General features: G+C 43.5%; 1 protein-coding gene and 1 pseudogene across 1 annotated transcript; one reads left to right on the top strand and one right to left on the bottom strand.

Moving 5' to 3' along the window:
- The first annotated feature begins 1,121 nt into the window (after window positions 1–1,121).
- Window positions 1,122–4,709, top strand: LOC100344015 (disintegrin and metalloproteinase domain-containing protein 21). Its single transcript, XM_017337709.4, has one exon. It carries the CDS (start codon window positions 1,255–1,257, stop codon window positions 3,388–3,390), a length of 2,136 nt encoding a protein of 711 aa, XP_017193198.2. The 5' UTR covers window positions 1,122–1,254; the 3' UTR covers window positions 3,391–4,709.
- Window positions 4,710–7,610: 2,901 nt separating this feature from the next.
- LOC149120088 (EP300-interacting inhibitor of differentiation 1-like) lies at window positions 7,611–8,179 on the bottom strand (annotated as a pseudogene).
- Window positions 8,180–10,870: the final 2,691 nt, after the last annotated feature.

The following is a 10,870-nucleotide window of genomic DNA, read 5'->3' as shown; positions in this document are numbered from 1 at the left end:
ATTTATATTCATTAAATAAAAGTTAAAAAAAAAAGAAGCAGTAATTAACTTTGAAATAAAGAAAAACTAAAGTAAATCATAAGACTAGTGGGCTGGTAGTAATTGACATAAGGATTTTGATTATTTTTAATGTCTCCAGGTTTGACAGTTAAAGGAGACACTATCAATAGTTATGCAAAAAGATAACAGGCATAAACCAATACTATTTTTTGAAAGAACTGAGATAGTGTCACGCTATTCTTAAGTCTTCATTTTTCAAAATAGATTTATTTATTTATTTGAAAAACACAGGGAGAGAGAGGTCTTCTATCTGCTGGTTCACTCCCAAAATGGCTGCAAGGGCTAGGGCTTAGCCAGGCTGAAACCAGGAGCCCTGAACTCCATCCAAGTCTCTGACACTGGGGGCAGGGCCCGGGTGCTTGAGCCATCTTTGGCTGCCTCCCAGGCTCATTAGCAAGCAGCAGTTGGAACTCCAACTGTATTCTGTTATGGAGTGCTGGCATCAGAGGTGGCAGCTTAACTCACTGAGCCCAGAAAGTGATTTCTTCAGATGAGGCCAGAGGGGTGGATGGAGTTAACTGAGAAGACTCCTCTTGGAAAGGGTCCATTTTGGCCACAGTGACAGAACATGGGAGCTTCCAAAGCTGGGAAGGCCTCTGATCCTAGTATAACCTCAGCAGACAAGGCCTAGATCTGGAGTCTTGCAGCCACTGAGAATCAGCTCTCTCTGCTTGTCTTGGCTGGATTGGAAGTAGAGCATCTTGGACACAAACTTGCCCCTATATGAGATACTGCCATTGCAGGCTGCAGCTTAACCCGCTACACCTCAATTGCCAGCCCCTCTTCATTTTTATTTAACAGTTTTTTAATGGGTGTTTTCATATTGCCTATAAGACTCAGATTATTTTCTGAGTAACCATATTTCAATCTCAACAATGCTCAACATGGCCAATATTGTCATATATACCTCCCTAACTCCTCACTTCATTTATAGAAAGCAAATAAAACCCATTTTCTTGATTCATCAGTGAATTTTTTGCTATACCATTCTTTCTTTTTCCCAACTTCCTTACCCAATCCTGCCACCATCCTACCCTTTTTATTTTCATTTTCAGCACTGCAACTCTGATGGCCCACCTCTGCCAGGACACATTTCTGTAGAAGTCAGCCCTGCACCGTGCGCAGCTCAGAGGGAGGAGCTGGACCAGCAGTGGCTCACACTCTGACCTCTTCTGCTCGACAGATGGTTCCATCATGATGGTGGTGGAGGCTGGAGCATTCATAAGAGTCCCTTTCCTGCTCTTCTGGCTTGGGGTACCTCTGTCCTCTTTTAGCTTCTTCCAGGCTGGGCCCTCCCAACGCCTCAGCTCCCCAGAAGTAGTGATCCCCTTGAAGGTGACCAGCAGGGGTAGAGGTGCAAAGGCTCCAGGATGGCTCTCCTACCGCCTGCGGATTGGGGGCCAGAGGCACATTGTCCACATGAGGGTCAAGAGGCTGTTGGTTTCCACACACCTCCCTGTGTTCACCTACACAGAGCAGCATGGCCTCCAGGAGGATCATCCCTTTGTCCCTGATGACTGTTACTATCATGGTTACGTGGAGGGGGCCCCCGAGTCTCTGGTTGCCCTCAGCATCTGTTCTGGAGGTTTTCGAGGAATACTGCGGGTGAATGACCTCACTTATGAAATTGAACCTATTGTGTACTCCACCACATTTGAACACCTGGTGTATCAGGTAGGCAGTGATGAGACACAATCCCAATACATGAAATGTGGGTTGACAGAGGAGGACACAGCATACCAACGCTTGGAATTTGAAAAGGCTAAAAACTCACCTCTGAAACAAAATTCTGCTGGCAACTGGTGGACTCACACATTGTTTCTGGAGCTATTTGTGGTGGCAGATCATGATTTCTTCACCTACTCCCAAAGCAACATCTCCAAGGTGCAAGAGGATATACTTCTTGTTGTCAATGTAGTGGATTTCATGTATCAAAAATTGAATACTTGTGTGATATTGATTGGAATTGAAGTTTGGAATCAAAGAAATGCCTTCCCAATGAGAAACATAAACCAAATTCTAGAAGATTTCTCTCAGTGGAAACAAATCAGACTTTCCAAGACACAGCATGACGCTGCACATATTTTCATAAAAAATTCACTTATAAGTGTACTTGGTCTAGCCTATGTTGCAGGAATATGTCGTCCTCCTCTTGATTGTGGAGTCTGTAATTTTCAAGGCGACACCTTGTCTTATTTTGCGAACACTGTGGCCCATGAGCTAGGGCATATTTTGGGTATGCGGCATGATGAGAAATTCTGTTTTTGTGGGGAAAGTGGTTGTGTCATGAGTACTTTCAAAGTGCCAGCAGATAGATTCACGAATTGCAGTTACGCTGATTTTATGAATACCACTTCACAACAGGGATCTTGTCTACACGGTATTCCAAGACTAGAGAAAGTCTTTATACTAAAGCGTTGTGGGAATGGCATGGTTGAAGGAGAAGAGGATTGTGATTGTGGATCCTTACAACAGTGTGAACAAGATCCCTGTTGTCTGTTGAACTGTACCCTGAGGCCTGGGGCTGCTTGTGCTTTTGGGCTTTGTTGTAAAGACTGCAAGTTCATGCCATCAGGGAAAGTGTGTAGGCAACAGGTCAATGAATGTGATCTTCCAGAGTGGTGCAATGGTATGTCACATCAGTGCCCAGAAGATACATATGTGCAAAATGGTATCCCTTGTGGTAAGAGCGCTTACTGCTATGAAAAGAGATGCAATAACCATGACCAACAATGCAGGGAGATTTTTGGTAAAGGTGCAAAGAGTGCCTCTCAGAATTGCTATAAAGAAATCAACACCCAAGGAAGCCGTTTTGGACACTGTGGTACAAATGGCACAGCATACCTAAAATGTAATACTTCTGACATCTTTTGTGGGAGAGTTCATTGTGAAAATGTGGACGACATCCCTCATCTGCAAGATACTTCTGCTCTGCAGCTCACTCACATCAATGGTGTCACCTGCTGGAGTATCCAGCATCGTTTTGAACTGGGCAAACCTGACATTGGTGAAGTGAAAGATGGCACTGTCTGTGGAACTGGCAAGATATGCATCCACAGGAAATGCGTCAATCTGTCTGTCTTGTCACAGATCTGCCTTCCTGAGGCCTGCAATAAGAAGGGGATCTGCAATAACAAACATCACTGCCACTGTGGCCGTGGGTGGTCTCCTCCCAACTGCCTGCACAGAGGCTATGGAGGTAGTGTTGACAGTGGTCCAGCAGCCTCAGAAAGAAGAGCTTTCCTGCCACTATTAGTGATTATTTCTCTGTCTGTTTCCGTTGTTTTTCTGGCTGCTGGACTTTTTCTGTATTTTCAGAAACCTTTTTGACTCAAGATGGCTTGCTCATCAGGCTGAGAAAATGTCTCTAATTTAAGATTCCACACATGATTTTTAGTCTCTTGGTAGTAGAAATGTTATCACATACACAAAACTGAGTATATTTCTGACGATTTTACAGAGAGATGCAGGGTTCTTTTCTTCTGTCAGTGTCAGCAAGTACAGATAATTCCTAGCATGTCTGTGCCTATTGTTCATTGTTTTAAGCAACAAATAAAACTCTATAAATTAAGGCACAAAATTTTGTCCTTTTGATGTTTTTTTTAAACTAAGTTGTTTTAAATTTATTTGAAATGAGGAGACATGCACACACAAACACACACACACAGAGCGACAGAAACACACCAAGAGCCCACAACCCCAACTGGGTCACCCACATGAATAAGAGGACCCAATCATTTGAGCCATTATCTACTGCTTCCGAGGGTGTGCATTAGCTGAAGGGGAGCTGTGACTCCAACCAAGACATTCTGATATGGGATGCAAGTATCCCAAGAGACATTTTAACTGAAGCATCAAATGCCCACCCTGTTTTTGTGTTTCTTGAGTGTATGATTCACAGAAAATCAGTAGACAGACATCATAGTGTCCAGGGATAAGTCTTATGTTTCTACTGCCATTTAATACTTTAGGAAAATTAAGTAAAATGTTTTGACATTTTGCTTCAAAATCTGGAAAGGGTTATGATAATAATGATGACCCTACCCAACTCTTGTCAACAGAGAATGAAATGAATTATTGTTAACTGTAAGCCAGTTGTGGCCTCAGAATCAGCCCTTAAGGCATTCAGATCTGGCTAAAAAGCCCATGAGAGTTTCGCAGGCATGGAAAGCCAAGACAGTCTGGCAAAAAAAAAAAAATGACCTAAATGAAAGATCTCTGTGAGTGAGATCCCAGCGGAAAGAATGGGCCATCAAAGAAGCAGATACCTGTCCCTGAAGAGAGGAGAGAACTTCCACTTTGACTATGGCCTTGTCTAAATAAGATTGGAGTTGGCAAACTCAAAAGGTTTCCATAGCCTTGGCAGCTCATGACAAGAGCCTCGGGTGATTACTGATGTCATAAATAAGAGTGTCAATTGTTAAATCAACAACAGGAGTCACTGTGCACTTACTCCCCATGTAGGATCTCTGTCCTTAATGTGGTGTACTATGCGAATTAACGCTAAAACTACCACTGAAACAGTACTGTATACTTTGTGTGTCTGTGTGGGTGCAGTCTGTTGAAATATTTACTTAGTATATACTAAGTTGATCTTCTGTATATACAGATAATTGAAAATGAATCTTGATGTGAATGGGATGGGAGAGGGAGTGGGAGATGGGATGGTTGTGGGTGGGAGGAGGCTATGGGGGGGGGAAGCCGCTATAATTCAAAAGTTGTACTTTGGAAATTTATATTCAATAAAATTTAAATTAAATAAAAGTTGAAAAAAAATTATAAGCCAGTTGCTTCTTGTTTGATAAAAATAAAACTCCTGACCTTGTTTCCCTATGTGCTTCCTAGCCAAGTCTATTTTCTTTCTTTTTAAAGATTTACTTATTTATTTGAAAAGCAGAGTTACAGAGAGGCAGAGGCAAAGACAGAGAGAGAGAAATCTTCCAACCCCTGGTTCACTCCCCAAATGGCTGCAATGGCCAGAGCTGGGCCAATCCAAAGCCAGGAGCCAGGAGCTTCTTCCGGATCCCCCACATGGGTGCAGGACCCAAGGACTTGGGCCACCTCCACTGCTCTCCCAGGCCATGGCAGAGAGCTGGATCAGAAATGGAGCAGCTGGGACTCAAACTGGCATCCATATGGGATTCCAGCATTATAGGCGGCTTCACCCGCTATACCTCAGCAATGGGCCTGCCCCAGTTTATTTTCTAACTTTTGCCTTCACCTGGTAGTTTGAAGATCCTTTTGGAGTATTTGCTTTGATTACCTAAATATGCACTCTGTGAGGGAAAGATACTGTTGTATCCTCAATACTTGCAGTGGTGTTTAATATGTAGACAAAAAATATTGGAATGAAATTGAATGGAGTACTAAATTAGGAAAAATACAAATAATACTTTCCCATTTTGGGGACATCATTAAAACTCTTTGAGTTCTTAAAATGTATCTCTGAATATCTAAAATGTTTATCTAAAATTCTACTGTTCATACCTGGTACACTTTGCTGATATTTTTGTTCCCAATTTGTTTTTTCCTCTGTCTAGTCTCAGTGTTCGTGGAAACCCCATCTCTTGAAAACACAGATCTATTCAGGTTCTCTTTGAATTATTCAGATTACTTTGGAATGCAATTCTGTTAACTGATTCAAATGACTTTTTTAAATAAAATTATTTGAGAGAGACAGGGGGAGAGAGCGCGAGAGAGAGACAGTGAGCAAGAGAACTCTCATCTGCTGGTGGAAGGGACCTTGAGCTATAATCATCTGCTGCCTCCCAGCATGCACAGTAGCAGAATACTGGAATTTGGAATATAGGCATGACTCAAACCCAGGTACTTGGATATGGCATGCAGGTTTCCCAAGCAATGTTTTAACTGCTAAGCCAAACACTTGCCCCTCAAGTGACATTTTTTATATCATTTTCCATTATGCTTTGCCAACTTGCATCCTTTAGCTACTGGATTATGTACATGCCATTGCATCTTTGGAAAGAAAAAGGGTCTGGAGGTGCTGCAGCATTATCAGTTGGGAAAAACTGCATGGGAAAGGAAGCTCTGCGCATCATTTCTTCATTCCTGTAGCTATGTGACTTGATCTTAACACAGTTCCTGGGTGTTTAAAGCAGACACATCCAGAAGACTTTGGCTCTCCTTCTCTGTCTTTGCATAGAGTCACTTCAACTAGTGGTGCAGCATATAAGAAACTGAAGTAACAGCTTGTAAGGAATCTCTGCCAGCACACTGGCCCATACAATGCCCACAGATACCATCTTATCTGCCTCCTCCTGAGCAGGGCACATCCCTCAAGCCTGGGCCCTAGGGTGGAGGAGGCTCCAAGACCTCAGTAACAGTTCTTAAAATGAAAAGTCCAAGTAGCCTTTCCCTGTCGAGTTAAACAGAAAACAAAACAAGTTAAACAAAATTTCTCTAGTGTATGAGGGTGCGAGGAATTTCTTTTCTTTATACTCTGATGTACATTTTAATGTCTACATTATAAATTTCTTAATGGTTATCATAACTTTTGACTTTTTGTTTTTTTGTTTGTTTTGTTTTGTTTTTGTTTGACAGGCAGAGTGGACAGTGAGAGAGAGAGAGACAGAGAGAAAGGTCTTCCTTTTGCCGTTGGTTCACCCTCCAATGGCTGCCACGGACAGCGCGCTGCAGCCGGGGCACCGCGCTGATCGATGGCAGGAGCCAGGTACTTATCCTGGTCTCCCATGGGGTGCAGGGCCCAAGTACTTGGGCCATCCTCCACTGCACTCCCTGGCCACAGCAGAGAGCTGGCCTGGAAGAGGGGCAACCGGGACAGAATCCGGCGTGCTGGTGCCGCAAGGCGGAGGATTAGCCTAGTGAGCCGCGGCGCCGGCAATAACTTTTGACTTTTAAAAACAACCAAAACAATGGATTTTATTGAATTATAGATCACAGTAGCTTTACAATCAAGTTGAATCTACAAACATAATTTCAGATGCTCTTGGAAACACATCTTAATATATAGCATGTGGGATAAATATGATTTCTTTTTGAGTTCGTTCATCCTTTTGGATAATGAAGAATACTCAACTTACAACTGAAAAGTTAGCCTTTGATAACCATGGCAAAAATAATTGTTTGTAACTTTCAAAGTTTTCTCAACAGGCTTTCAGTCCAAATGATCTTGGAGACATTTTTCTTATATAATTATCAGTGGGCTCTTATAATGGCAGTTTGTCTTGGTCATGGATTACTCTTGCAAAACCATCTTTTCAGCCAAACAAATATGAAAAACATCTTTTTCAATGCAAGGAAAATAATCTTCATAGTACACAAAGTCACAAGCCATGGGTATTTCAGGGCATTCTTGAAAATGGACTTCAACCGTCCTAGCTCCTTTTTCCTTTATTATTCTTTTCCTTTTTCATAACTGTGCAGTGTCCCTTGGTCTTCTGTTCTGAAAAACAAAGTTATTTTCCTGAAGATCAAGGTTTTCACTGGCTCAGAACCTATTTGTAACAAACCCCAAAGCAGGTGAAATGTTGGGCCCCACCTCAAGTAGTTTCCTCCTCTTCCATCAGCATTCAGCTAATAATCTCGTTGCAACCGAGTTTTTCGGTCAGATGACTGACAACCACAAGTGAAAAAAGCTCTTCAATGAAGGCTAACTGATCAAACGGGGTCTTCTCATAATGCATCTGAAATCCGCCGTCCAGGGCTGCTTTTCTGGCTCCGGAGGTTCTCAGAAACATCGTGTTAGTTTCTTCCAGGGCCGTTGATACTATATAGCGTACCACACCACTCAGCTGCTCCTCTTCTGTACAGCTGTGGTCATCCTCCTGGTCATCCAGTTCCTCCCTTGTCCTAGCTTTGGAAGTGTGGGCCGGTGACATGGGCAGGCTGCTTCCCAGGGTTGCACCAGTTAGCAAGGCTGCCTTTCCTGGCTAGTGATGCCTTGGCTAGGCCACGCCTCCTCCTCCATCAGGCCTTCCTTTGGAGCTGAGTGAGGTCCTGTGGCAGGAGGGACTCAGGAATGGCTCCGGATCCCACTTCCAACCTCAACACACAGAAAGTCACCCTCTCCGGGCATTACATCCATCTTCAAGTCACTGCACTCTTCATATAGTTCCTATAGTCTTGCCATTTCCAACATCATAGAAACTGCTCAGGTTCTGGCAAAGCACTTTCAGCAAGATCAAGATTCATAAATTTTAAGTGTATCTGTGCATATTGAGAAAAAAATACCTGTTCCAATTTATTCATTTCTGAAATTACTTACTGTATAAAATATTTGAGGGCTATGTGTTTGGCTTAGCTGTTAAGCCAGTGAAGATGCCTATGTCTCACACTGTAATGCCTGGATTCAATATGTGGCTCTGGCTCCTGATTCCAGCTCTCTGCTAATGTAAGTCCTGGGAGTCAGCGGTGATGGCTCAAGTAGTTGGGTTCTTGCCACTCACTCTGGAGGACTGGATTGAGTTCCCCACTCCTGGCTTCAGCCACCCTGGCCATTGTGAGCATCTGGGAATGGAAGCTCTCCTCTGTCTCTCAAGTAAACAAATTTTCAAGAATTTGAAATTGATAATGGTTAAATTCATTAACTCAATATTCTTTTTTTTTTAAGTTTTGTATTTCTACTTGAGATTACTTTGAAATAATATGTTCTACCACCTTAGGATTATGTTGGTTTCAGCTTTCATACTTAAATATGGAATTTACTTTGCTATAAAGAAAGAATTGGAATGGAAACAAGAGAGATTAACATCTGGAAGGAATTCTCAACCAGAGAAGTTTCTTGAATAAATATCACAGCTTCTCCAATCCTCGTGGAATAATTCTGACATGATTGATTGGCACTGTCTCGATTTCCACAGACTTGTGTCCTAGGAGCTCACGTGGTCACCCACTGACTAGTGTACGCTTAACTTTTATCCCTTTATTGTTTCAGTTTCCCACTCCTTCACCATGTACTGAAACCTTGGGATTATTTCCCAAATAAATTACTCAAATCTCTGGATCACTATCTGTTTCTGTTAGTGCAGAAGAGCTCCTTAAAATGCAACCATTGGGACCAGCTTCATGAAGCAGTGGGTTAAGCTGCCACCTGCAATGGCGGCTTCCAATTTCAGAGTGCCTGTTTGAGTCTTGGACACTTTGATTCTGATAGAGCTCCCTGATAATGTGCCTGGGAAAGCAGTGGAATATTACCCAAGCATTTATGCTCTGCCATTCAAGTGGGAGACCTGGATGGAGTTCCAGGCTCCTGGCTTCCTTGTGGCCCAACCTTGGCCATTGCAGCCATTTGAGGAGTAAACCCGTGGATGGAAAATCAATCTCTCTGTCTCTGTATCTCTGTCTCTGTCTCTCTTCCTTTTACATGCTCTCTGTAACTCTGCTTTTCAAGTAAGTAGATAAATGTTTTTAAAAAGCAAGCCCTTGGGCCAGCATTGTGGCATAGTGGGTCAAGCTACCGCCTGCGACTCCAGCATCCCATGTGGGCAATAGTTTGTGTCTTGGTTGCTACACTTCTGATCCAGCTCCTTGATAATGGCCTGGGAAAAGCAGTTGATGATATTTTGGGTTCCTGCTACCTATGTGGGAGACCCAGAAGAAGCTCCTACCTTCTGACTTCAGCCTGGCCCAGCCACAGTCCTTACAGCCATTTGTGGAGTGAACTAGCAGATGGAAGATCTCTCTCTTTCTCTCTCTCTCTCTCTCTCTTTCAAATAAATAAATATGTAAAAAAATAAGGGGCCAGCGCTGTGGCATAGCAGGTAAAAGCCACCGCCTCCAGTGCCAGCATCCCATATGGGCACTGGTTCAAGTCCCAGCTGCTCCACTTCCAATCCAGCTCTCAGCTATGGCCTGGGAAATCAGTAGAAGATGGCCCAAGTCCTTGAGCCCCTGCACCTGCGTGGGAGACCTGGAAGAAGCTCCTGGATCCTGGCTTCAGATTGGCACAGCTCCAGCCATTGCAGTCAAATGGGGAATGAACCAGTAGATGGAAGACCTCTCTCTCTCTGCCTCTCCTTCTTTGTGTAACTCTGACTTTCAAAAAAAAATAAATAAAATCTTTAAAAAGTAAATAAAAAGAGCAAACCCACAGAAGCAAGGTTCTGTTATTAGATCAGTTACTTGTCAGACAGCAATAAGGACTGATAGTTCCAACAAGTAGATTTTGTTGTACTGTAGCATTATAAAAATAAGATTCTCTTTTGTGGTATATTAAAATAAGATACAGATAGAAGTGGTACCCTGGCTGGTATAAGGACTTTAGTACTTGAATTGGAAATATGAGAATTACAAAATTAGTTAACCAGAAAAGAAAAAAGTAACTGATAAAGAGGTTCAAGATCAAATAGGTGTTTGTCTGGGGCATGGTGTGGAAGTCATAAGAACTCTATGGCAGTGGTTAAAGAGTGTCGCTCCCCGTCTACGTGGAGGAACGACACAGGACCCTGCGCTGTTCTTTCATCTGCTCGGCCCTCCCCGGGTTTGCTGCTGGTTCTTCCCGGGTTGGCTACTGTCCCTTCCACCTCCGTGGAAGGGCGGTTCCCCCTGGCCACATTCCCCACTTCCGCAGGGGAGCGGCACACCGCCGGCCAGCTCTCTCGGGGGCTGCACAGGTGTTCCCCTTAGATGTTCCCCTTAGATGTTCCTGGTGCATGCCATCTCTCTCCTCCTTTATAGTCCTCCTCCGCCAATCCCAACTCGGCTGCCCACATGCCGAGTACGCTGCTCTCCTCCAATCAGGAGCGGGTCCTGCTGTTTATTGGCTGAACTGGAGGCAGCTGTGCAGAAGCTGTTTTCTTCTCTCCCAGCGCCATACTGTGGGAGAGCAGAT

The sequence above is a fragment of the Oryctolagus cuniculus genome, chromosome 20 (assembly GCF_051225735.1).
Source record: "Oryctolagus cuniculus isolate XC-2025 breed Fujian yellow rabbit chromosome 20, ASM5122573v1, whole genome shotgun sequence".
In the NCBI taxonomy this organism is placed as follows: Eukaryota; Metazoa; Chordata; class Mammalia; order Lagomorpha; family Leporidae; genus Oryctolagus; species Oryctolagus cuniculus.
The sequence above is the reverse complement of the archived record's forward strand: the minus strand, read 5'-3'. Positions and strand labels throughout refer to the sequence as shown.